The sequence below is a fragment of the Saccopteryx leptura genome, chromosome 6 (genome assembly GCF_036850995.1).
Source record: "Saccopteryx leptura isolate mSacLep1 chromosome 6, mSacLep1_pri_phased_curated, whole genome shotgun sequence".
In the NCBI taxonomy this organism is placed as follows: domain Eukaryota; kingdom Metazoa; phylum Chordata; class Mammalia; order Chiroptera; family Emballonuridae; genus Saccopteryx; species Saccopteryx leptura.
The window spans coordinates 154539131-154566937 of NC_089508.1; the positions used below are offsets into that span (position 1 = coordinate 154539131).

At 46.5% G+C, this 27807-nt stretch overlaps 1 protein-coding gene and 1 long non-coding RNA gene across 6 annotated transcripts in view; both read right to left on the reverse strand.

Moving 5' to 3' along the window:
• Positions 1-27807, reverse strand: part of LOC136376721 (uncharacterized) — a 432865-nt gene that overhangs the window by 318832 nt on the left and 86226 nt on the right. The window lies entirely within an intron of this gene.
• Positions 842-27269, reverse strand: BTNL9 (butyrophilin like 9). Of its 5 annotated transcripts, none has more exons than XM_066341941.1 (11): positions 27132-27269; positions 14876-15007; positions 12881-13225; positions 10999-11280; positions 7830-7961; positions 7686-7718; positions 7380-7400; positions 6572-6592; positions 6316-6342; positions 2598-2624; positions 842-1706 (listed from the first exon to the last, which is right to left on the reverse strand). In XM_066341941.1, exons 2-11 carry the CDS (start codon positions 14985-14987, stop codon positions 1078-1080), a joined length of 1629 nt encoding a protein of 542 aa, XP_066198038.1. In that variant the 5' UTR covers positions 14988-15007; positions 27132-27269; the 3' UTR covers positions 842-1077. The 5 variants fall into 5 exon arrangements, with proteins under 5 accessions (XP_066198038.1, XP_066198037.1, XP_066198039.1 ...); XM_066341940.1 differs by having other exon boundaries at positions 12881-13228; positions 27132-27268; XM_066341942.1 differs by lacking the exon at positions 2598-2624 and having other exon boundaries at positions 12881-13228.

The window sequence follows — 27807 nt, forward strand, 5'->3', positions numbered from 1 at the left end:
AGATCTCTCAGGCATGACTGTGAGCCCAGCTGGGGTTCCTTCAGAGTTATAGCTGTTCAAGTTGTTGAAATTTCATGGGGAGAGATTAAGGGTATCTCTCATGCTGCCATTACTCTGATGTCATCCAAGTATATCCCATAACTTCTTTTAGTGGAAAAGAGTAAAAAAAATAGTAAGTTCTGATTGCTATATGTGCTCATTGGTACTGGGGTATTACTGTTTTTAAGCCTTCAAAGCAAGAGCCAAGAACAATATAAATGCATAGACACACACATCTATCCATCTATCACATGTGTGTGTCCCATCTATTTATACATAGCAAAAACTGTGAGTTCTTTCTTTCACTCTCTCCTTTCCCCTTTCTATATCTTTTGTATTTTCTTTCTCTGAGAAAGATGACTCTCAGCACACTTAGTGAAATTTATTTGCTCAACCCCTTGTTGAGCAAGTCTTGTCCTTATTCATTCTTGTCATTATGGGGACAATCTGTCATTAATGTTCAAATTGTCCCACAATTGGTCAGTGGAGCCTCTTTGATTGTGGGATTGTGGGATTCCCATCAGCTTTTGAGGACATTTGTATTTTAAGGCACAATATGGTCCAGATTCACTTTGTGCTTTCTCAGTCCTAGCCCAGGGATCAGCCATTTCCCAAATTCATGTTAGTGAGAATTGACATTTAAAACTGGGATATGAGCCCTAGTTCATTTCTAATGAACTAAAAATGTACAGAAACAGATAAAATTTGCAAATTAACTGTTCCCTTTAACTCAATCATGTTTCTCCCTTCTTTCCCCCCTCCTAACTTTCTCCCCTTTTCCACAGTGGACAAACACCCTGGGCCCCAGCAACATCAACATATTTTTACTCATTTGCTCAATCCTTTGATACACATAGATGAGCTTTGGGATTGCCTCTTTTTCTTAAAGAAAATTATAAACACACACATACACATCTATATTGGCCAAGTCCCTCTTTCTGTTCCCCTTCTCCTGCACTGGGTCTGTCACCTTTGCTGGCAATTTGGTAGTGCTTCCACCAACTCAGACAAAGTCCCTCAGGCCCAGGCCCTGAGACCTCACCACAGGTCCAGGGCAGGGTCCAAGGGCTCATAGGGCTGTGCCCAGGTGTCATTATCATCCTCTTTAGGGACACATGCCCTTTGAACTGGCAATGGGCAGATGGTGAGCGGATTCGAGTGTTCACTGCCGTCAGGGGCTCTGGGTCTGAAGTATGCACAGAGCGGCCCCGAGAAGGTGTCAGTGAAGGTAAAGATGTGGGAGCCGTCAGACACGTTGAAGAAGGACAACTTTCCGGCCTCACAATCCAGGAAGATGCCCAACCTCCGGGGTGGCACACGCAGGGACAGCGCCACACGCTGCGGCTCCAGGACAAAGTACTCACAGCTGTTCCACAGCCCCATCACCCAGTAGCCGGTGGCTGGGCTCAGGCACACCTGCCCTGCACGCGCCACTCCCTCCAGGCAAGCACCCAGGAACCAGCGGCTGCGCCGGCCCACGTCCACCTCCCAGTAGTGGCGGCCGACCTGGAAGTGTTCCCGGCTCAGCACGCATGTCTGCTCCAGGAATCGCTGTGGGTCTCCCAGAACCGCCGGAACCGGCACTGATCCGCAGGAAGACACACTCCTGCCATCCTGGGAGATCTCCAGGCTGGGATGCGCTGAGGCCGGATTCAGGGTTATGTCCACTGCAAAGGCACTGGGTTAGTCACACAAGGATGGTTCTAGGTCCTGTCTCTTCCCTGGACAGACTAACCTCTAGTTCTGTCAGTGAAGCAATTGGTGGAAAATTCACTCCCACCCTCAATGGGAAACACCCTGGGATTGAAGTGGTATACAGTCACCCTGGAGCCTTGAAAGTGATAAGAGGAATCCTATTTCCTTCCTGAACTGGAAGCTTCCTGAATTCTCTATGGGTGCCATGGAGAGGAGAGATAACAAACAAGGAAGTCTCCTGGTGATGGATGAGGGCTCACTGCCCTCAAGTCCTGGTTAAGGGGAAGGAACCCATGGTTGGTGCTAGTCCACACTGGTCTCACCACCAGTGTGACCTAGAGACTATCACATGAGCTCTGGGCCTCGGTTTTACACAAAGTTTCGAATTTTGAAACTGAAGGGGACTTCTGAGATCATCTAGGCTAGTGCCCTGTACTCCAAACCACAGCTGCTAAAACACACTCATTTACTCATTTGATAGATGGAAACCCAAAGGTTCCCTTCCTGTCCAACCATGTAAAAAATTCCATACAAATGGTGTTCCCTCCTGCAAACAGCCTTCCTGCCAGATGGAAAGACCCATTAAACCCAGAAAGCTATATGCTTGCAGGAGCATGTGTGTACACACCAATATATGGATGGGTAAGTCAATCATATGTACACACACAAGCATGTATGTGTACATGTGCACATGCATGTGTGTGGGTCCTGTCATGTGTGTGTAAGTGAACTTGTGTGTTTGTGTGTGCAGGCTCATAGTTGGCTTCTGGACAGATACTTCCTCTAATTTCAGATCTCGCCACCTCCCTATGTTTAAGATCCAGCCAACCCAAGTCATGTCACAGTTCTTTGACTTCAGTTACCTGCGTATTGTTGGGCTGCTCTCCACTCTGAAACCGAACAGAGAGGAAAAAGAAGCTCAGAGAGCTATCAGTAACCCTGGAACCTTGAAAGAGGCTCAAGATGCATGAAAGACACCATAACACTGAGTGACTCCATTCCCACCATGACAGCTGGTTTAGGTCCAGATTGGCCTGGGTCCACAATAGCATTTTTCCCGGGACTCAAGATTGAGTAAGAGGCAAGTGTTCATGCTGGGTTATACCAAAGCTGCATGCAGACTGAAGTTGTACTGGAAACGGCAGAGAATAGAGTATGTGAGCAAAAAGAACTAATACAGGCAGCATGGGTTCCCTAAAGCATGAAAATAAAGCCTCAATCTCTGACTGGCAACCTCAGTCCCCAAGAGGCCCAGCTGTGGCTGGCTCCTGTCCTATACACATTCTCATGGAGGATACCCTATCTTGCCTACTTTCCTAATGTGAGCCATTCTGGGTGGATTTCTGCTTAATTACATCTTGTTCTGTTTTATAACAGAGAAATCACCAAGTCATAAAACAGCACAAGCAATAGAAGACATTTCAGTGCTCCATAAATTTATAGCAGGCCTTTTCAACCCTGGTTTTACATGGAAATAACCAGTAGAACTTTATATACACATAGCTCTTGCATAGAATATCTCAATTCTAGAAATATGTTGATTCTCCCTAAATTTAGCTATAAATTCAATGCAATCCTACGCAAAGCTACTTTTGAATTATTTATTTGTTTATTTATTTATGGAGAGAGATAGAAAGAAAAAGAAAGGAAGAGAGAGATGAAAAGCATCAACTCGTAGTTGCTTCACTTTAGTTGTTTATTGACTGCTCCTCATACATGCCTTGACTGAGGGCTCAAGCCAGCAACCTTAAGGTCACTGATATGATCCTACGCTCAAACCAGTGACCCAGGGCTTGAGTTGGCAAGCCTGCACTTAAGCCAGTGAGCCCATTCTTTAGCCAGTGACCTTGGGGTTTCAAACCAGGGCCTTCAGTGTCCCAGGCTGATGCTCAATCCACTGTGCCACCACTGGTCAGACATACTTTTGGATTTTTTTTAAAGGAAATTCATGAATTTATCCTTAAATTTACATTTGAAAAAGATTCATTAAGTTTAAAAAGAAAGTGGAAATGGAGAACTTTTTATAGTACTTTCAAGTACTATAAAAGCAATAGCAGCCTGATCAGGCCATGGCACAGTGGATAGAGCATTGGACTAGGATGTGGAAGACCCGGGTTCGAGACCCTGAGGTCACCAGCTTGAGCGCAGGCTCATCTGGTTTGAGCAAGGCTCACCAGCTTGAGCCCAAGGTTGCTGGCTTGAGCAAGGGGTCACTCAGTCTGCTGTAGCCCCCTGGTCAAGGCACATATGAGAAATCAATCAATGAACAACTAAGGAACCGCAACAAAGAATTGATGTTTCTTATCTCTCTCCCTTCCTGTCTGTCTGTCCCTATCTGTCCCTCTCTCTGACTCTCCCTGTCTCTGCCACACACACACACACACACACACACACACACACACACACACACACAAAAGCAATAGTAGTAGAAGCAATGACATAACAGGTGACCAACAGACAGACCCATCTAAACATGGAAAACAAATACGCACTAAAGGTGACACCCACATAATGGGGAAATCACAGATGGTGTAGTAGATGGCACTGGGAAAATCAGCTCTCTATATGGAAAGAAATCACTGGATTATCACTGAACACCACATATAATGGCAAAATTCAGACGAGTTAAAGACCTACACGTATAAAGTGAACAGAATCTTTGTGACTTAAGTTGAGGAAGTTTTACTTCAACAAAACTTCAGAAGAACAAGCCATAGATTAAAATGTCATGAATTATATTTTATCAAAAGTAATGACTTCGCCCTGGCCGGTTGGCTCAGCGGTAGAGCGTCAGCCTGGCGTGCAGGAGTCCCGGGTTCGATTCCCGGCCGGGGCACACAGGAGAAGCGCCCATCTGCTTCTCCATCCCTCTCCCTCTCCTTCCTCTCTGTCTCTCTCTTCCCCTCCCACAGCCGAGGCCCCATTGGAGCAAAGATGGCCTCTGCCTCAGGCGCTAGAATGGCTCTGGATGCAACAGAGCGATGCCCCAGAGGGGCAGAACATCGCCCCCTGGTGGGCATGCCGGGTGGATCCCGGTCGGGCACATGCGGGAGTCTGTCTGACTGCCTCCCCGTTTCCAGCTTCAGAAAAATGAAAAAAATGAAAAAATGAAAAGAAAAAAAAAGTAATAACTTCTTTTCAATAAGAAGCACCATGGACAACGCTAATAGAAGATGACAGAACAGAAGAAGGAATTCACAATATTTAATACCAATGAAAGATTAAAATCGTGTGTGTGTGTGTGTGTGTGTGTGTGTGTGTGTGTGTGTTCTGTGACTCAATATGAAAATAGTAGCCCTATGTGAAAAATGGGCAAAGGGACATGAACAGTCAATGTTCAGGAGAGGGATCTCCAACAGCCAAATAGCATGTAAGAGATGCCCAGACTCCTTGGTGTTCAGAGAGGTATAGACTGAAAGAAGAGTGAGAATCACTCCTCCCCACTGACTGGCAAACTTTGAGAGCTCACATGGAATGTGGCCCGTGGAGCCTCCATGCAGTGCCTATAGCAGCATGATGGCACTACCTTCAGGGATCCCTCTGTCCCACTTAGTGACATACCACTGTGGGCCAGCAATTCCCTTCCTGGATATATATCCCAGAAAAATCACCAAACAAGGCCAGAAGATGACATGCTTGTGTTATTGTCTGTGGTGGGGTGGAGTTAGAGGCAGGCTGGGTGCCTACTCCGGGAGGGTAGCTGGCTAAAAGGGAGGCCTTGGCAACAAGAAGGAAAAACAGAGCAGATGCGCATGTGGGGGCAGGCTGGATATTAATACACTGTGATAAGGTGAGAAAAGCCAGGAACAGCACAAGACTGTAAAACTAATTTACATAGACTAGGCGGTGGCACAGTGGATAGAGCATTGGACTGAAACACGGAGGACCTAGGTTCTAAATCCTGAGATCGCTGGCTAGAGCATGGGCTCATCTGACTTGAGTGCGGGGTCACTGGCTTAAAACCCAAAGTCGCTGGCTTACACCCAAGGTCACTGGCTTGAGCAAGGAGTCACTCACTCTGCTGTATACCCCAGGTCAAAGCACATATGAGAAAGCAATCAATGAACAACTAAGGAGCCGCAACAAAGAATTGATGCTTCTCATGTCTCTCCCCTCCTGTCTTTCTGTCCCTCTCTCTCCCTCTTTCTGTCTCTGTCACACACAAAAAAGTAATTTACATAAACTAAAATTCATGTGTACAAAGCAGAAATTCACATTTTTCCAGAATACATATAATATAAATATGATTGACTAGTTCCTTTATGGGAGAATGGACAGAGATACAGGGAGAAATGTCCACATGTAGGGTAACATGCCCACCCCAGAAGTCAGTCTGAGAGTGGGCACCAGGAGCCTAGAAGATTCTTATGTACAACCAGGATTGGCACCAATGGTTTACAGTATGCTTACACCTCAGGAAAATATAAAAAAAAAATTATGAAAGCAAAACTCGAATATAACCTCTATCAGTGACACAAAAGTAATTCATGCTGAGTGAGGCTGTGGAATAAACTGGATGAAATGTGGTTAATCAGGGAGAGTGAGGTGATGAGAGGTCAAAAAGAGACAAGCTTCACTCACCAGCCTGGCCTTCAGCCCTTCTCCAGTCTGAAGCAGTTAAAGAAAACTGAATTAGAACACTAGGTTCCTGTAGCTTCCCTGCTTACATATCCAGTTTGCACCCAACTCTGCCCCTCCTTCCTCTTCTCCTGCCACCCACAGAGCGAGAAGGATTCCAGCCTGGCCATGTACCCAACTGGAAGATGAGAAGAACTTACACGGATAACAGGTGCTAAAAGCTGGACAAGAAGAGATAGTTCTAAGAGGGGTCACTTACCAAGCTCCATCTGCAGTTCCTCTATAAGCAGAACACAGAAAAAACATCAGCCTTGTGTTGGCTAGAACCACCTTCAGTTACCACAATCCCATCTGAGTCATCATTAGCAGGATTCTACCACCTCATCCTATTCTTTGCTCTAGGGCAGAAATCCCTACAGAAGTGTGGTGGGGGTGGGGAGTGCAGGTCTTGGCACAAGAAGCCTCTTCTCAGGGCTCAGGGCTGGTTTGAAGGGGCTACTGCTCACCTGACCTGAAATCACCAGCTCTCCCAGGTAAGTCCAGACACTGAGCACAGCCTGTCTGAGCCTCAGGGTCACTTATGGAGTGCATTATTTAAAGGACTGGGTGGATGTCACAATTATTTTCCCTGGCTGGAGGCCAAGAATGATAATTTGCCACTAGAAATGCATTCCTTTGATTTCTCCACCCTATGTCTTTTAAAGGTAAATGCTCCTGAGAAAGGCAGCACTAGACACTAATTTGGGCTAATCTATATTTATGCTATACTCACTTTAGTGCAAATTCGAGATGCTACCCTTCCCAGTGGCATTTGAATTAAAAAGGAAGGTGAAGCAATGGGAGTAAACGTTTCATGGTGTAATTGTAAGTAAATCGAGTATTTGGCATGGAAGAGGGTTCGTTTGGAAGAGAAGAGGTGGAAGGCGCAGAGAAATGGATTAAGAATTAGGTCCTTGTCATCTACCGCTTTTCAAAGGGAGCCTAAAGTCACTGAAACCCTCCTTCCTCTGCCGCGCGTTACCCCACTACCCCGCAGCAGCGCTGTGTGCACAGCATCCAGAACATACCCAGCTCTGCTGTGAGTTTCCCTGGAGAAAAAACGAAAAAAAAAGAGGAAATCTCGATCAAAGAACACGGACGACTCGCTTCCCCAAAATGCAAAGACTCAATCCCCGTGCGTTCTGGGGACCAGGTTGGGCAGAACGAGCAGGAGGAGCGGGCTCTGAGGGGAGGGAGGAGGAAGCGCAAACCCGCCGCGTACCCCACCGGCTCCCAAGCCTCCGGGTCTGACTGCTCCCTCTCCCGGATTTGCCCCAGGGTCCCTTTCTGCCAGGCAAAGATGGGAGCGGAGTGCTCACCTCACCCTTGCTTACCTTTGTCCTTCTCCGCCTGCTTCTTCAGCTTCTCTGAAAAGAAAAGTCAAGGGGGCGAGCGTGGAGGCGCGCTGCCGGTGGTTCCACGGTTGCGCCCCGCCCCTCTCCTCCCCACAGAGCTGCCGGGGCCCACTCTGCGGGTACCTTGGGACCGCTGCTGCTTGTGGACGACGTACAGCGCCAGCATCGCGATGAGGCCCAGGAGCAGCGGCAAGCCACCCAGCAGAGTCCCAAGGAAAGCTGTCTTCCATGGGGAAGATCGAGGTAAAAATACGTCTGGAAAACACCCACAGGAGTTGTCTTGATATAGGTGCCACTAAACAGTTACAGACGCTTCTGGACAGTGTGCTGGGAAACCTCATGTGAAGAGCTGGCGAGTTAGGCCTCCTGGGCCCTGCATAGTCATCTGTAAAATGGGCGTGACAGCGGGGAATGCAGGGTCCCGAGGAACCGCGGAACATGGACCTGCTCCTCTGAAAGGGGAGGTGCTGCAAGGGAGGGAGGGAAAAAGAGAGGCGCTGGACGCCCTACCCACTCCCCAGCTTCCACCTGCTGTGACCAGGCCCTGACATCTCTCTGCTTCTTCCCACTCTTGTCCTGGGTCTGAATCCAAGGTGTTGCTGTCTGCCTGAACTGTTGAATTCACAAACCCCCTTGGTTTCTACTTCTCATCACACCATTGAAAGAATTGATAGCAAAGGAGCGTGGGGCTGACTGACTGACCCCTCTTACCTCCCCAGATTCCCTAGGGAGGCCTCTGCAGACAGTAAACTGATAGGTGCAAAATGGAGACTAACTCTTTAGAAACTCTTGTGGCAATTTCACAGAGTAATTTTGTGTCTGTTGAAGATGACTATTTTAAAATGGTAGTTTTATCTCAGTTGACCTTTTAAAGTATTTATAATTTTTATTGTGGTTAAATATACATAACATAGAATGTACCATCTTAAGCATTTTTTAAGCTTACAGTTCAGTGGCATTAAGTGCATTTGCATAGTCTGCAACCTACCGCCACCAGAACTTTTTTCATCTTCCCCAACAGAAACCTGTCCGCATTAAACAACTAACTTCCCATTTCCCCCTCCTCCTAGCTCCTGGTAACCTCTATTCTACTTTCTGTTTCTATGAATTGACTACTCTGAGTACCTTATAAATGTGGAATCATACAGTTTTGTTCTTTTGTGTCTGGCTTATTTCACTTAGCACAATGTGCTCTTTTGTTCTTTTTTTTTTTTTTTTTTTTTTTGTATTTTTCTGAAGTTGGAAATGGGGAAGTAGTCAGACAGACTCCCGCATGCGCCCGACAGGGATCCACCCGGCACACCCACCAGGGGGCGATGCTCTGCCCATCCGGGGTGTCGCTCTGTTGCAACCAGAGCCATTCTAGCACCTGAGGCAGAGGCCACAGAGCCATCCTCAGCGCCCAGGCCAATTTTGCTCCAATGGAGCCTTGGCTGCAGGAGGGGAAGAGAGAGACAGAGAGGAAGGAGAGGGGGAGGGGTGGAGAATCAGATGGGTGCCTCTCCTGTGTGCCCTGGCAGGGAATCGAACCCGGGACTCCTGCACGCCAGGCCGACGCTCTACCACTGAGCCAACCGGCCAGGGCCCTCTTTTGTTTTTTAAAAACTTTCTTGCCATGCATTTTTATTGTCTGGTACAAAACTATTGGGCCACAATGAATTGGTCTTTCACCAGATGGTTTGCTAAGCACTGACATAGGGGTTGAGAGCAAAGGTTCAGGGTCTGATACCACCCTGACCAGCTACCCTTGATCTTGTCTCTATTCCCTCCTATCCCACTTCCTTCTGCTCCTCCAATAGCCACACAGATTCACATCTCAGAAGCTTTGAGCTTGCTGTTCCCCCTACCTAAATGCCCCACTAACAGATAGATAGCCATGTGACTCACACCCTTTATAAAGGAGGAACACAAATCTAAAAGAGAAGAATTGGAATTTCTCTGGTGCAAGAAGGGAAAGAGATATACCTATTCCCCATTCTTAGACCATTTCCTTTGGAAAACTTGTAAATGTTTTCTCTATCCTATTGAGATGTATGCAAATCCTTTTGAAAGTTAAATAAGCTTCTTGCTGGCTTTATAATTCAGGAAATGTTTCTCTTCAGGAGCCTGGAGCCATTTCTTTGAAATGTAAACATCAAGGAGAAAGTACTTCTATCTCTGTGTCCTGGGTTTTAACTGAGGCTACTAGCTGCAAATTTTAATTACATTCTTATCATAAAGATAAGAAATGTTTTATTTTGAGACTTGTTTGGAGGTTCTAGCAGGGGAGCACAGCTACTCGTATGCCCTTGACCGAAGAACAGTCCTCTCCTCTAGTGGGGAAGGTCGTCCTTTTCGACCGAGGACCGAGCATGCAGCTTCGGAAGGGACGCACATGGAGTGGTGAGGGAGGAAGAGGACACCTGCTTAGCCAGCCAGATCAGCCAAATCAACCCTGGCGACCAATGGGGTGACAGATGTCACAGCCAGATCGCCCTCACATCCGAGATTTTTTTATCTTGTCTTTGGATAAAGACAGCTAACACAGATGGCCACCTCTGCGATGAACCAGCCATATTGTGCTGTCAAGTCCTCTTACCTGAGGACAAGTTATCATTTATAAGGCTGAGATTTCTTTCTGTTATTATAACTATTGATTTGGAACTATGTGGAAAATGGCTCATAGGTTGGATTTGTCCTCAAGACTTGAAATAATTAGAGCCATGAACATTAAACCTTTCAGTGGGTGCCTTATAAAAAGACTGATGTTAGATAGTGGCCTCACCTTCAGCCCATTGCCTAACTAATTTCTTTCCTTATCTACCACTTTTAAATCCACACACACACCCCACCATGTCACCATGTCCTATCACTCTTCCTTGCTTCATTATTTTCTATAGCACCTAACACCTTCTAATGTACAATGTAATTCACCTTTTTGTTTGTCTGTTTCCCTCACTGGAATGTGAACTTGAGGACAGGTATTTGGGGCACATTGAGAGCTTAATAAATATTGTTTGAAGGATGACAATAGGAACACTTGCCTCCAGTGAGTAGTTTTTGGGTTTCAGGTCATGGCTTTGTAATAATGTTGGATCTCTGGGGCCTTCCCTGCTTATTGTTTGGGTTGTCAGTTGTCTTCTTAGTAGGCTTCTGATATCTGAGCTGCCAACTTTCCAGATGTCAAGGTCAGCTCACCTCATACACAGCCAGTCCCTACCCCATTATGTGTCCTTATAGATGGCCTTTGTTTGGGACAAGGACCTAGAGGGTGTGATGATGAGGAAGATAAGGGTGAGCAGCACTCACTGACCTGCTATTTGGAGCACAAACTCTTTCTTCTGGAACAGAAGGGGGTTCTGGATGGAGCAGGACACGTTGCTGTGTGCCCCTCTTTGGATGACCACAGATGTTTCCAGACTGAACAGGCCCTGGGCATCCCGGATGATGGTCTTGAACTCTGAAGGCAGGCACTGTCCCCGATGGTCTGTCCATTGAGCCTGGGGCCTGGGGTACCAGCCACTGGAGCTGCACCTCAGTTGAATGCCTCCTTCCTTGAAGCCCACAAGGGAGATGTGAGGGTCTGACCCCATTGCTGGGAGAGGTGGGGAGGGGGGAGAATCAGGCTTCTTCCAGAAGTTGTGGGTGAAGCTCATCATTTGCAGTCACCAGAAGGCATCACAAACTGTGACTGCTCTTAACAAACCTGTGGGCTCATAGCCCCCACCCATGAACTGTAAATAACAGTCTGAATCAGTGTTGGCATGTGGGGCAGGTACTACTCCTGAGGAACATTCGTAAATATGGAGGGGGGCATTTGATTAGAGAGGGCTGTGGACATTTAATCATATTATGCAAAGGACAGTCCCTAAGAATGAATAATAATCTCTCCAGATTTCAACAGATTGTCTTCTCTTTTTCTCCTGAACCCCACCAGAGCTCAAGTACCTGTGATGCACTCCTTTATTGTCCCATCCTCGTGTGCTAGCTTTTTGTTTTAAATATGCAAAACATTTATATGGTTTAAATGCCAATACTGTAAAAACTGTATGTCAGGACAGCCTCACCCCCTTACTCTATCCTTTCTGTCCCGTTGCACCCCCTTCTTTACGTAATTAATTTTATTTGTTTCTAGTTTATCTTCCCTGTGTTTCCTTTTGTGTAGTGTTTCTCCCTCTTTCTTACACAAAAGTTTGTGTACTATAGAACACTGCATCTTGCTCACCTAGGTTGTTTCTGCTGACTTGCAATTACAAATAATGCTACAAAGATTAAATTTATACATATGCCTTTTTCATATTTAGCTGTGGGAGGTAGCGCTTCAGGGTAAACTCCTATAGGTGGGATTGATGTTCAAAGGTAGGTGCACAGACAATCCTGTTATTGACAAATTCCCAGACCCTGGAGCTTTGTAACTTTGAACTTTATCAATTTGGTGCAGAGCAGAGGGCCTGCTTTCCTGCACAGCTCCACCAAGAGTGTGTGGTCAAATTTTTAAAAGTTTTTGCTAGCCTGAGAGGTAAAAAAATCACACATCAGTGTGAATTTAATTTGCCTTTCTTTCATTATAAGCAAAAGTGATTGCCTTTTCATATGTTTAAGGAACATTTGTGTATCTTTTTTCATGAACAACTTTTTTTGTTCATTTTCTAATGGATCTTTCTTTTTAGTGTGTGTGTGTGTGTGTGTGTGTATGGTCTTTTTGTGGTTTTTTTGTGTGTTTTTTTTACAGAGACAGAGAGAGAATCAGAGAGAGGGACAGACAGACAGGAACAGAGAGAGATGAGAAGCATCAATCATTAGTTTTTTGTTGTGACACCTTAGTTGTTCATTGATTGCTTTCTCATGTGCCTTGACCGTGGGGCCACAGCAGACGGAGTAACCCCTTGCTCAAGCCAGTGACCTTCGGTCCAAGCTGCTGAACTTTGCTCAAACCAGATGAGCCTGTGCTCAAGCTGGCGACCTCAGGGTCTCGAACCTGGGTCCTCCGCATCCCAGTCCCATGCTCTATCCACTGTGCCACTGGCCAGTCAGGCTGTGTGTGTGTGTGTGTGTGTGTGTGTGTGTGTGTGTGTGTGTGTTTTAATGGAGCTCTTCCACTGTTCTCGGTGCTGCCTATCTACTCTTGAGCAAAGCAGCTTTGTCCAAATAGACCTTCTCCTCTCGCCCTGCTCCCGCTGTGCCAGGTCACGCACCTGCTACCTCCAGCTCCCAGAGAGCTTCCACAGAGAAGTTTCTGGAGAGAAAGTGACACCCATAGGGGCCCTCATCGGTGGGAACTACATTGGAGAGATGCAGGATCACGGTGCCATCAGCGATCTCGTCCTTGATGAGTTTGGTCCTGTTCTGGAACTGTGCCATCTGCCGCTGGCGGGGCTCCTGCCCCGCCTGGTACAGGTACACCACCTCCGAAGCCTGGCTTCGGAACCAGCGTATCTCCATGTGCTCTGCGTCCTGGTACGAAGACAGGTGGCACGGGAACTCTACCTCATCCCCGACGTTCGCCAGGATGTATTCCCCAGGGCCAATCACCTTGACCTCTTCTAGGATGAGAAGCCAGAACAATGGACAAAAATAGCTCTCCTCAAATATAAGTTTTGTGGTTTTTTTACAGGGACAGAGAGAGAGTCAGAGAGAGGGATAGATAGGGACAGACAGACAGAAACTGAGAGAAATGAGAAGCATCAATCATCAGTTTCTCGTTGCCACACCTTAGTTGTTCATTGATGGCTTTCTCATACATGCCTTGACCACGGGCCTTCAGCAGAACAAGTGACCCCTTGCTCAAGCCAGCGACCTTGTGTCCAAGCTGGTGAGCTTTTTTTGCTCAAGCCAGATGAGCTCGCGCTCAAGCTGGCGACCTCGGGGTCTTGAACCTGGGTCTTCCGCATCCCAATCCGACGCTCTATCCACTGTGCCACTGCCTGGTCAGGCTCAAATATGAGTTTTTATCATGTCCCTTTGCAACTCAGAAATCTATAGTAAAGTATTCAAAGGAGGAAGGTGAGACATTTCACAGGACAGCCTGCCAGGTTTCTCAAACAAGTGATCGTCATGAAAGAAGTGAATTGGATTGGTAATTTCTGCATAATGGGAATAGAATAGATTTTAGAATAGGTTGTTTTGTTGTTGTTGTTTTTTGCTTTGTCTGATTTTCTATTTTTTATACCATACACATACACTGCTCCTGTAACAACAGGGGATATTAAAATAATCTATGGGGGGGTTCCTTGTCTGATTTTTTTTTTAATCTAAAGGTCAAATATTGCCTTGGAACTGACTATTCACCAGGCTCTTTCATTTGATTGTCCTCTCTGATGGTGTCTACATCTGGTTCCTCCAGCTCCCCCCCCCCCCCAGCTAGCCTGTTTTCTGTAGTTGTCTGCTATCCCCTCTGCACCTGCTGTTTCCTGCCATCCCACATGCCTTGCTCTTGCCTCTGCCCTCTGTGTACCTCCTTTCTTTCCTTGGAAGATCAGCTAAAAACTATATCATCCCAAGCTTAGCTTCCCCCACACACACACAAGCTCTCCCTTCATGGATCCTTCCTACCCTTGACCTTGCAAATGGAGCATGGTGGTGTCTTTCTTTGTTCAACATCCTTCCAACCAGCTTCCCTCTTCACCTCTTCTCCCCACACCTGATGCCTGGCCCTCTTCCTGGGTGTACCCTGCCTCAGTTTACCTTTAATCTGCCATCTTTCTGGAGAATATGTATCCTGCAAGGCTCTGCTCCCACAATTACTCCTATCTAGGGCTCTTCTTGGCTTTCTGGGGAAAACCACGTGTTTTAGCTGTGCTTCTAAATCCTTGGGTACATTTCTCTTGCAGCCTGATCACACACAGTTGGACAGGTGGATTTAAAAGTATTTTCCAACTGGTTGGTTCAGCCCAAGCACAGGCTAATAAAAGTTTCCTGGCACCCTCTTGCTCTGCCCCTGCCATGCTTGTGAGCCAGCTGCAGGGTCGTTGGGAGTGTGTAGGAACACTGGGTGGCTGGAGAGATTGTAGAAGAGCACTGTGGGGCTGGATGGTGCTTGGGGCCAGCGGTTCTTTAATCATTGGGAAAGGTGTATATTCTAACACCTGGCATGGCTACAGATCTCAGCACTGGGAGCACCTGCAGGAGGGGTAGACAGAAGATGATGTGCTCATGTTCTGGCTGGCTGGGCTACAGATTGGATACATTACCTGAGTTCAGCTCCCCAGGCCGGAGGAGGAGGAGGAGATGGATAAGAAAGACGAGACTGCTGGGTGGAGGTACCCACTGAAAGGATTCCAGGGAGACTGGGAACTCTATCATGTCCTCAGCAGTAGGGCCACCTGCCGGGAAACAAGCAGATGCTGGGGTGACACAGGAGAGGTGGAACCTGGCCCATCAGGCCAGAGGTCCATCAGTGCCTCAATTATCTTTTGTCTGGTTCTTATCACACACAGTGCCTGACTTCTTTTAAACCATAGCCGGATGTGAGAGCTGATTCTAAATTTACCAGGGAACACTGCTAATGGGATTACTGGCTCCGACTCACAGAGCCAGATGGGGACAGAGCCAAAGGGTCCCAGAGGAAGCAGCTTCTGAGGTTCCCATTGTTTCAGAGCCAGAAATAGAGCCACACAGTGTATTGGGGCTCAGCTAGGAATTAGTGACTTTCTACAAACAAAGGGAAATCTATAAAAAAAAAAAATTCTCATGTGCGTTTTACTCTCCCTGCCCAACCTTGCTCCCACTTCCCTTGGCCTGGAACATCAGGTCCACAAAACAGAGGAACAAACACAGAGTGCTAATCTTTCAGAAATGGAACACATGCCTGACAGTTCCTGGTCAGCTTCAGACACCTTCCTCTGGTCTTAGAACCTCAGGGGTAGCCTGCAGGGGTTTAGCTGGTGTTTGTCCCTGAGTCTATAGTGTCCCAGTAGAGCCTGAGCTCTATGTTGATCAGGTGTCCCTGATTTGACTTCCCTGTGCAGTGGGACACTCCTGCTTAACGGCAGGACTGGCAGCCTCTTCGAGACTACTCTTGAGGTGGCCGTGAGGATTCTACTTATTGGTGCTGAGACCAATCACCACCAGAAGAAAGAAATGACCGACATACAAGTTAGTTGCAAGAATTACACAGGCAATTTATTACTCATAGATCCTATGGCATGCCTGGGTACAGCTTAAGGGGGCCCGTTGGCGTGTTCCTCTCGGTTGTCCTTTTTTATCTATTTATAATTTCACACACACACTAACTGGGCCCTGCACAGAGGGCATGGTCTTACCCAGGGGTCCCCAAACTACGGCCCGCAGGCCACATGTGGCCCCCTGAGGCCATTTATCCGGCCCCCGCCGCACTTCCGGAAGGGGCACCTCTTTCATTGGTGGTCAGTGAGAGGAGCATAGTTCCCATTGAAATACTGGTCAGTTTGTTGATTTAAATTTACTTGTTCTTTATTTTAAATATTGTATTTGCTCCCATTTTGTTTTTTTACTTTAAAATAAGATTTGTGCAGTGTGCATAGGGATTTGTTCATAGTTTTTTTTATAGTCCGGCCCTCCAACGGTCTGAGGGACAGTGAACTGGCCCCCTGTGTAAAAAGTTTGGGGACCCCTGGTCTTACCTATCATATCTCTACACACTAGATTAGCTCTTACCCAGAGGATGTAGCCCTGTTCACTTGCCCTAATGGCTTTTAATATTATATTCTAACTTATTTCCATATATTTTCTATATTTCTATACATTTAATTACTATAAAATTATATTACTATAACATATAGCATCTTTGAGACCACACAGTGGCGGTATGGTCCCATCTAGCTGTAAAGCCAGCAGCCAGGGCCAGGGCTGCCATCACAGCCGCCCAGCCCATGCAGGTTCGCATTGGATTCGGACAGTCGGTAAAGAAACAATGGAGCCAAAAACTGATGGGCTGTCATCTTTAATCCTAGCTTGCACCGGCAGGCAAGTAAAAACACACACTGGGCTCCAAAACCCACTCACATTCAGTGCTCACAAAGCACTGACTTATCCGAGTTTCCTAGAATCAAAAGTTTCTAGCTCACCAGTTTTATTCTCCTCAGTTCCCCATCTCCTTCTTTATCCCAGATACAAACTCTGCATAAACTGGCATCTCACTCAGCACTCCGCCATCTTGGCTGCTTCCCCTGGCCACATGGCCTCTTTCTGCTCTCTGCTCTGCTCCCTCTGCTCTCTCATGCTAATCATCCCAGGAACCAAGAGAGCAAGCTCCCGCTCCATCCCCATTTTATAGCGTAGAAATCCAAACCCTTAATCCAATATACAAAATAGGGAAGTCTCTAATACAAAGTCACTTCTCTGAGGCATGATTGGATTGTACCACCCCACATCAAAACGGGTGGGAAAGGCTTAATCCCAAAACCAAGCCCCAGGCTACAGGGATTCTGCCTGCCCATAGAGACACACATTAATATCACCTGGGCAACGGCCTCCACGTGGGCAGCGCCACTTTAACAAAGTGAGCATAATACATTTTATCTGCCCAACATAGCTCTCCTCCCTTCCCATCTGTGGACCAGGAAATCCAGCCACAATATAGGAGAGGACTGTCCCCTCTTACTCCTGACACTTGTTTGGGACTTGAGGAATGTCTCACTATCTGATAATCAGTGAGTGTGATCAGCTGATATATCTTGGGAGATATATAATCTTTCCACATTTGTTCTGTTTAGTTGTGGGACTTCAGGCAGATTTTGTAACTGGCAGAACCTCAATTTCTTTGCTTTGTGAACAAAGAAAAAAAGGAGGGCTATATGCTAAACTTGACAGGCTCAGATGAGGCCTGCTTGGTGGCCTTACAAACTCAGAGACTCAAAGTACCATATTTCCCCATTGTATGGCCAGTAGCCAGGGCCACCATCACAGCCGCCTGGCTCATGCAGGTTCGCACTGAATTCGGACAGTCGGCAAAGAAACAATGGAGCCAAAAACTGGTGGGCCATCATCTTTAATCCTCGCTTGCACCCGGCGGGCAAGTAAAAACACACACTGGGCTCCAAAACCCACTCACATTCAGTGCTCACAAAGCTACTGACTTTATCCGAGTTTCCTAGAATCAAAGGTTTCTAGCTCACCAGACTTATTCACCTCTGTTCCCCATCTCCTTCCTTCTCCCTGCACAAACTCTGCACTAACTGGCTTCTCACTTAACACTCCACCATCTTGGCTGCTTCTCCTGGCCTCCTCCACGTGGTCTTTCTCTGCTCTCCTCTCTGCTCTCTCCTCTAATGATAATCTCAGGAACCAAGAGCACAAGCTCCTGTTCTGCCCCCATTGTATAGTGTAGAAATCAAAACCTTTAATCCAATATACAAAATAGGGAAGTCTCTAATACAAAGTCACATATCTGAGTCATGATGGAATTGTACCACCCCGCATCAAAAAGAGTGGGAAAGGCTTAGTCCTAAAACCAAGCTCCAGGCTACAAGGATCCAGCTTGCCCACAGCCCGCCCCCAACATACATTAATATCACCTAGGTGACGAGTCTCTACATGGGCAGCGCCATCTTTAACAAAGTGAGCATAATATATTTTATCTGCCCAACACCCATGTATAAGACGCTCTAATGTATAAGACACACCTTAATTTTGGGCCTGAAATTTGAAAAAATATATATTACATAAAGTTATTGTGTGGTAAGGTGCCAGAGAACTGTAAAACTTAGTATTGGCAATGCCATTTTAAAGAGGTAAAGTTAGGCTTTCTGTCCTGTCCTTTCTTTGGAAAATGGAGGGGAAAGAATATGAAAGTTTCCTGACTTACAAGGACAACTGGATCATTTAGTTTTAGTTCTCTAAAAGGATTAAGGCTATCTGAAGAACTTCCTTTCCCTTTCAATAAGAGACAGAATTTACATACCAACCTACACTGATTTTGGCTCTCCTTCCCTTCCTGGAATCCTGAGAGTAACACACCTCTAGGCAAAAAAGGAGAGATAGACACTAAAAGATTTGTGAATATCTTTGATCTTATTACCTTGAAAGTTTTAAACGTTTTTTATAAATCCCCTAGACAAATGTTATAAGCTTGTTAATGGTTGTGTCATGCTGTCATGCTCCCCTGTTGGTCAAATAAGTTTTTAAATATGATATATGTTTGCTCACTTATAGTTTGCATTGGGTGTGGAGGACAGGCTGTTAGCAGGCACAGTGGTTATGGCCTACGGCTTAGTTTTAAGACTAAGCTTTTCCCCACACCCTTGACTGATTGCATGATGTGGGGTGATGCACTCTCATGAGGAACCCATCATGCCTCAGATAAGTGACTTTGTACCAAAGACTTCCTTGTTTGTATATAGAATTAAAGGTTTTGATTTCTACACTATAAAGTGGGGCAGACCAGGAGCTTGCTCTCTCTGGGTTCCTGAGATTAGTATTAGAGAAAAGAACAGAGAAAGGCCCCTTGGAGGAGAGGAGAGCAGAAAATGGCCACATGGAGGAGGCCAGGAGAAAAGAAGCCAGTTTGTGTTGAGTTTGTGCAGGAGAAGGAGATGGGGAACAGAGGTGAATAAGGCTGTTGAGGTAGATATCTTTGATTTTAGGAAACTCGGATAAGTCAGTGGCTTTGGGAGCCCTGAATGGAAAGGGAAGTGTTTCCCACTGTGTGTATTTCTTACCCGTCGGGTGCAAGTTAGGATTAAAGGTGATGGACCACCAGTTTTTGGCTTCGTTGTTTCATTGCCATCTGTAAAGCCAGTATTCATGGCCACCATTACAGCAGCCTGGCCCATGCAGGTTGTTGGGCAGATAAAATGTATTATGCTCACTTTGTTAAAGATGGAGGCCATCGCCCAGGTGATATTAATGTGTGTTGAGAATCCTTGTAGCCTGGGGCTTGGTTTTGGGATTAAGCCTTTCCCACCCTTTTTGATGTGGGGTGGTACAATCCCATCATGCCTCAGAGAAGTGACTTTGTATTAGAGACTTCCCTATTTTGTATTTTGGATTAGAGGTTGTGAAGCTACAATATAAAATGGGGACGGAGCGGGAGCTTGTTCTCTCGGTTCCTGGAATAGCATTGGAGAGCAGAGCAGAGAGAGGCCACGTGGATGAGGCCAGGAGAAGCAGCCAAGATGGCGGAGTATTGAGTGAGAGGCCAGTTTGTGCAGTTTGGAGCTGGAGAAGGAAGGAGATGGGGAACAGAGGAGAATAAGGCTGGTGAGCTAGAAACCTTTGATTCTAGGAAACTCGGATAGTCAGTGGCTTTGTGAGCATTGAATGTGAGTGGGTTTTGGAGTCCAGTGTGTGTTTTTACTTGCCCACCGGGTGCAAGCTAGAATTAAAGATAATGGCCCACCAGTTTTTGGCTCTGTTTTTTCTTTACCGACTGTCTGAATCCAATGTGAACCTGTGTAAAGCCAGAAGCCAGGGTCAGTATCACAGTAGCCCGGCCCATGCAGGTTCGCATTGGATTCGGACAGTCGGTAAAGAAACAACGGAGCCAAAAACTGACAGGCCATTTTCTTTAATTCTAGCTTGCACCTGATGGGCAAGTAAAAACACACACTGGGCTCCAAAACCCACTCACATTCAATGCTCACAAAGCCACTGACTTTATCCGAGTTTCCTAGAATCAAAGGTTTCTAGCTTACCAGACTTATTCACCTCTGTTTCTCATCTCCTTCCTTCTCCCTGCACAAACTCTGCACAAACCGGCTTCTCACTCAACACTCCACCATCTTGGCTGCTTCTCCTGGCCTCATCCACGTGGCATTTCTCTGCTCTGTCCTCTAGTGTTAATCTCAGGAACCAAAAGAGCAAGCTCCTGTTTTGCCCCCATTTTATAGTGTAGAAATCAAAACCTTTAATCCAATATACAAAATAGGGAAGTCTCTAATACAAAGTCACTTATCTGAGGCATGATGGGATTGCACCACCCCACATCAAAAAGGGTAGGAAAGGCTTAGTCCTAAAACCAAGTCCCAGGCTACAAGGATCCTGCCTGCCCACAGCCCGCCCCCAACACAATATCACCTGGGCGACGAGCTTTCACATTGGCAGTGCCATCTTTAACAAAGTGAGCACAATATATTTTATCTGCCCAACACTGTCCGAATCTAATGAGAACCTGCCCTGGCCAGGTGGTTATGATGGTGGCCATGGCTACTGGCTTTACATCCCCCCCAACATGTATGTGGTCAAAGGGTATATAACCAGCCTCTGAGATACATTTGGGGCTGCATGATTTGAGTCTGCTATGCTCCGTGTCAGTCATATGCAGCTGGCATATTAATAAATCTCCTTCTTTTAATAAAACCCTTCAAAATTCATCTAGACTTAGTGTCTCTATGTAAACCCGTGGAAGTGAGGTACAGTACATTACAACATTTGAGGGTATGGTACTTTACAACAATTGAACTCAAGCTTTATTCATCATTAAACAATGAGCACAAAGACAACAAGCATGAAAAAGCAGGAAATGCAAGTAAAAAAAAAAAATCTACAACCACTGTATAAGACGCACCCAGTTTTTAGACCCCAAATTTTTTGTTAAAAATGTGCGTCTTATACATGGGGAAACACAGTAACTACATAGGATGGCCTGAAAAATTAAAACTTTTTAAGTGAAAGCAGTGCGTGGTAGGTAGCCAGTTTCTAGGGCAGTATTTCTCTAACAAAGGTCAATGCTTAACTGAGCCTGTCTGTTGTTGTTTTGCATCCTGATAACATACCATTGAAATGTAAAATAATCTTTTCCTGCCCCCTCATGGCACAACTACTCAGAGCAGGAACCGCTAATTCCCCCATTGTTATTATTATCATGTTAACTGTTAACTATTTTAAGCAAGAAGTTTAGTCTTTTTATCCAATCCCAGGGATTTCCCTGTTTTGTTTTCTCCCACCTCCCTAATCTATCACTAATGGATTTCATGTAACCCCGCTTAAGTCTGCCCCTTTGATTCTGATGTATAAAATAAGGGGTAAAACTGTCATTTTCCGGAACATTTTCTCAATCCATTGAGATTTTGTTTCCTGGCAATTGTTGTCAGTTTAGTTCAAATAAACTCATTAAGAAATCTTACAGGTTTGGATATTTCTTCTGTCAAAGCTTGAACAATGGAAAAAAAACAATGCTAACTCAGAAAGTCACTAAGCCTCCCCTGGCTTGGATGAGTGCTCTAAATAAAAGTCAGCACCCCCTCCTTCTGCCTTGTTGGGCAGATAAAATGTATTATGCTCACTTTGTTAAAGATGACGCTGCTCACGTGGAGGCCGTTACCCAGGTGATATTAATGTGTGTTGGGGGCTGGCTGTGGGCAGGCAGAATTCCTGTAGCCTGGGGCTTGGTTTTGGGATTAAGCCTTTCCCACCCATTTTGATGTGGGGTGGTACAATCCCATCATGCCTCAGAGAAGTGACTGTATTAGAGACTTCCCTATTTTGTATATTGGATTAAAGGTTTTGAATCTACACTATAAAATGAGGGCAGAACGAGAGCTTGCTCTCTTGGTTCCTGAGATTAGCATTAGAGAGCAGAGAGCAGAGAAAGGCCATGTGGAGGAGGCCAGGAGAAGCAGCCAAGATGGCAGAGTGTTGAGTGAAAGGCCAGTTAGTGCAGAGTTTGTGCAGGGAGAAGGAAGGAGATGGGAAACAGAGGTGAATAAAGTCTGGTGAGCTAGAAACCTTTGATTCTAGGAAACTCGGATAAATCAGTAGCTTTGTGAGCACTGAATGTGAGTGGGTTTTGGAGCCCAGTTTGTGTTTTTTACTTGCCCGCCGGGTGCAAGCTAGAATTAAAGATGGTGGCCCACCAGTTTTTGGCTCCATTGTTTCTTTACCGACTGTCCGAATCCAATGTGAACCTGCATGGGCCGGGCAGCTGTGATGGCGGCCCTGGCCCTGGCCATGCCTACTGGCTTTACATGCCTCCACTTTCCAAACAACCACACTCTGCTCTGCATTTTTCTCCCAGAGCCCGCACTCTCTCCCTTCACTTCATTATAGCTCCCCAGGTTGGATTAAGTTTCTACTCTCAGTGTTCTCAGCATCCCTCCCCCTCCTCCTGCTAGCTCACGCCACTGTTTTGTTTTCATTTTCACACAGACCTGTGACTGCACGTGCTCCTGGGTGCTGTGGCTGCAAAGCCCCAGCTACACTGTCAGAAGTGCGGTTGGCAGGGTTTAGAAGAAGGACTCGAAAACTACTGGGTCATTCAGCAGAAGAGTGGCCAGAGGAGGTGTGCAGGTGACTTAATAGGAGAGAGAGACTTCCCAGGTGACCCCTGAGCTGGAAGGTCCTGGGTGGATGAAAATACAATGGGGGTGGGGAGTGATAGCCTATGAGGAGCTCTCATGCATGTGGGAAAGTGGAAGTGGGCAGCAAGTTGGACCAGCTTGATCTGTACTTCAGTAGGGGCCTCTGTAAAGCCAGAGTCCCTTCTTGAGTGGTCCTGGTTGTTTTAATAGCCAACAGCTGTTGGAATTACTATTCACACAACAACCAGCAGAACAGAAGCCTTGGGCCAGGGGCCAGGCTCTGGCCAGACAGTTGACTCTAGCCTCTCATCCTTTTGGCTGATGGCAGGAATGTGCATGTGTCAGGCTTGGAAACCAGAGCAAAGAACCCCAGAGCAGGGCTACACACTGTCTTTGCAATTTATTCTCCCTCTCCCTTTTCCCTTCTCTTCTCTTTTGGGCCTAGTCTTTTCCTATGGACTCTCAAAATAGAGCCTCAGGAGGGCAAAGCCATGAGTGTCTATCAGCACCAGCCAATGCCTTCCAAACAAGAGGGCTCAGGACACCTCACAGATCCATTTGGATTGGCTGGGTTCTTAGGAATTAAACTTGTTAGTTGTTAACTTGAGTCCTTGCCATGGCCATGGCTCATTAGGTCCACAGCTGGGCAGGTGCACTTTACAAGAGGAGTGCCAGCCTGTATCCCTGAGCCCCAACGCTCAGAGGTGTCAGCTTGTATTCCAGACTCTAAAATTGTCTGTTGTTATACACCCATGTGACTTCTGTCACTGAGGCTGCAAGAAGAGGAGGTTGTACACACACACAGAGTAATAAAAAAATTAGCATTAGCATAAATCAAGAGCTTAGTATCTCAATCCTTGTTGGTACCAGAAGTATTAATATTATGGCCCTGGCCATTTTGCTCAGTAGATAAAGCATCGGCCCAGCGTGCAGATGTCCTAGGTTCGATCCTTGGTCAGGGCACACATGAGAACCGACCATCTGCTTCTCTCCTCCTCCCTTTCCCCCCCCTCTCTCTCTTCCCCTTTCACAGCCAGTTGCTCTCGGTCCTGGGTGCTGAGGCTATAGCTTGGTTGGTCAGAGAATCAGCCTTGGGTGCTGAAGATAGCTCACTTAATTTGGGCATCGGCCCCAGACGGGGGTTGCTGGGTACATCCTGGTAGGGGCATATGCAGAAGTCTGTTTCTCTATCTCTCCTCCTCTTACTTGAAAAAAAAAAAAAAGATTATTATTGCCATAGGACCAAATCACAGATAAGGAAATGAGGCACAAGGAGGCGGTGGTAGAATGGGGCTTCACTCCAAACTTTGTGTTTCTATGATTACAGATTCCTTATCAGCTGTGCTGTGTGTCAGGACTGGGTGACCCTCAGTCTCCTGTCCCCTGGACCATCACAATCCCTGTTAGGGACCACTTGACCACAGACCACAACACTTGCCCTGGTAGCATCTCTCTTGCACTGAAGAAGATTGAGTCCCCAGATGCCAGGCCCAAGACCAATGACCAACCAACCAACCAATTAACCAACAAATGAATAAAAATTTTAAAACCCCACTTAAAACCAAAGTTTGCCTTAGAGCTTGTGAGCAACCATCTTCTCAAACAGAAGACACATGCTTTGTGAGTCCTTTGCTTCCAACACTCATGGATATGCCTTTAAAGACTTTAATCAGAGAGAGAGGATCTGGCGATTTCCTGAAGGGACTTCAGAGGGGCTGAACAACGCATGGTGCTCCCAAAAGCATCCATCTCTCCAGCGGCTGTCTGAAAGTTACCCTTTTCAACCTCTGTGGTTTAAAGGCTCTGGTTTTCCCTGGAGAGCAAGTACCCTGCTGAGGAAGGATCAAAGGCTCCCTTCTGCTTTGTGAGGGGAGAAACCAGAGAATACATGGAAAGGAGTTAACAGGGACAACTGACTCAGCCAGTTGTAAATTAACTACATCCCATAGTTCTCTGCATTTGCTTAGAACCACTTGCAACACAAAGCAAAAAAAGCAGGATCTGTATGTAGCTATGAGCAGTGAGCTGGAAACTCCTCCCCACTGCTGACCCCGCTGAAACTCCTCCTCCTTTCTCCTTGAGTCCTGGGAAACCTTAAACGAAGAAATCACGCGCCCATTGCTTAGATACTGTAAAGGTGTATAACCTGTGAGAACATCTAATTCAGGAAGCTCGTATTGTGGAGCTACTAATCCTACATGCTCTGCCAGTTACTAATAAATTCTTCTCCCTCCATTAATTAAGTTGTCAAAGTGTCTTATCCTCTGTCAGAGTCACTCCTGCAACACTGTGAGGGGGAACACTTTGCCACCTCAGCTATTCACACCACAGTGTAAATGGATTTCAGATCCTGGTTCCAGTGAGGAGGTTTTGCTGGGGAAAAGGTGAGGGTCAGGGTAAGGCCAGTAGCCACAACCACCGTCACAGCCACCTGGCCCATGCAGGTTCACATTAGATTCAGACAGACGGTAATGGAACAACAGAGCCAAGAACTGGTGGGCCATTAGCTTTAATCTTAGCTTGTACCTGGCAGACAAGAAATACACACAGTGGGAAAACAATTCCCTTTCCATTCAGGGCTCCCAAAGCCACTGACTTATCCGAGTTTCCTAGAATCAAAGGTTTCTACCTCACTAGCCTTATTCACCTCTGTTCCCCATCTCCTTCTCTCTGCACAAACTGCACAAACTGGCTTCTCCTTCAGCACTCCGCCATCTTGGCTGCTTCTCTTCTCCACATGGCCTTTTTCTGCTCTCCTCTCTAATGCTAATCTCAGGAACTGAGAGAGCAAGCTCCTGGTCTGCCCCACTTTATGGTGTAGAAATCAAAACTTTTAATACAATATACAAGCAAGGAAGTCTTTGATACAAAGTCACTTATCTGAGGCATAATGGGATTCCTCATGAGAGTGTACCACCCCACATCATGCTATCAGTCAAGGGTGTGGGGAAAAGCTTAGTCTTAAAAACTAAGCCTTAGGCCTGACCAGGCGGTGGTGCAGTGGATAGAGCGTCGAACTGGACCCAGGTTCGAGACCCCAAGGTTGCCAGTTTGAGCGCGGGCTCATCTGGTTTGAGAAAAGCTCACCAGCTTGGACCCAAGGTCACTGGCTCGAGCAAGGGGTTACTCGGTCTGCTGAAGGTCACGGTCAAGGCACATATGAGAAAGCAATCAATGAATAACTAACGTGTCACAACAAAAAACTAATGATTGATGCTTCTCATCTCTCTTCATTGCTGTCTGTCCCTTTCTGACTCTCTCTCTGTCTCTGTTTTAGAATAAAAAAGAAAAAACAAACAAACTAAGCTTTAGGCTATAACCACCCTGCCTGCTTACAGCCTGTCCCCATACCCAATGCAAACTATAAGCGAGCAAACATATATATCATATTTACAAACTTATTTGACCAACAGTCTAGATGTGTTGAATATTTGGGGAAGATAGAGGAGCCAGTGAGGGAGACGGCAGCCAGTAAAGGCGTCTCAGGCTTGAGCTAAGCTTTGCTGATGGGTACATTCTCTCCATTCTCCAGGGAGCCTCTGGCATGTTCCCTCACAAAGACACAGGGAGGAGTAAGGGTTGTGCACACTGGTGCCACAGAAATGCCACTACCTTACACCCAGGGGAAGCCATGTCCCCCCTTCTTCCTTTCCTTCTCATTTTCCCCCTGGCTTCACTCGACCCCATTCCAATTTTCTCCTCCTGCACCTCCAGTTCCTGAAAAACATTAGATGGTCTCTTGAGTGCCAGTCAGTCAGTTCTGGAGTATCTCTTCAGAGGCTACATTTTGCTTTAGCTAGTTTCGTGGATGTGGCTATGTCTCAGCAGTGTGTCTCGCCCTTCTCTCACCCCAGGGTCCCAAGCAGTAAGCCCCAGGGGTAGGGCTTTTGCACTCTTGCACCTGGGCCTTCTGTAGGCTATCTAGTGATGCCCACTGGCTTGCTCTGGTTTGATTTCAGTGAGCCCACAAGAGAGTTCCTAGTCTCTAAGGGACATGAACCTCTCCAAGAAGGAACCCTCAGTGAGGCTGGAAGGAAAATGTCAGATTCCTGCCTCGCTGTCAGATTCTGGGCATCTCCCTGTGACCACATCCCGAACACCCCATCCTGAAGCCAGGCTCCACTGATAAGATGGGGCCAGCTCATCTGTGCTCTCTCCAAAAGTCATTATTTTCTGCTTCCCATTTCTGAAAAGTGAAGGTTTAGACAGACACTGAGAATGAGCCACAAACCTGGCAGGTTGCACCAAAAGGTCCAAAATGGCAGATGAGTCCTGGCGATCTGAACTCTGCTGCAAGGGAGAGGATTGTTGTGAGGAGTCTTGGTCCCAGTTAGGGGGCCAGCTTATCTGTGACAGGATTATTCACCTACTTTCCACCTTAAGACACACGCTGCTTGCTCTACCCTTTGCTATAAAAAAAAACAAGAAAGATAGACAAAAGGAGGAAGTCCCTGTCACATCCTGTCTCTGTGAAGCAAATCATGAATTAAATTTCTATGGAAAGTGTCCCTCCAAGGTCTTAAAAAGAGGGGAAAGGTATCTGTGAGTTTTGTAGAGATTACAAACTGCAGCTACTCAAGAGTGGCAAGGGTTGAGAGGATGCTCAGCTGGCTGCCTAAGGTTTGGGGCTCCAGGAAGGCAGGATAGCCATCCCTAGGTAGCCCCTCGTTCTTCACTATCACAGCAGAAGATACCAACTGGACTGAAATATCACTACTACGGGTTAGGAAAAATCTGGAGTCCAGCACTTAGCCAGCTCTACCCTTCTTCACCGGGCAAGGGCATATGATAGACTGCGGTTATTGCCATAAGTAAAACTGCAAGAGCTGGGCACATACAACTTAGAAATTAAGTGGGGCACTGTTTTGGGATTTCTCTAATGGAGTGGAGCTCAAAAAAGAAGCAGT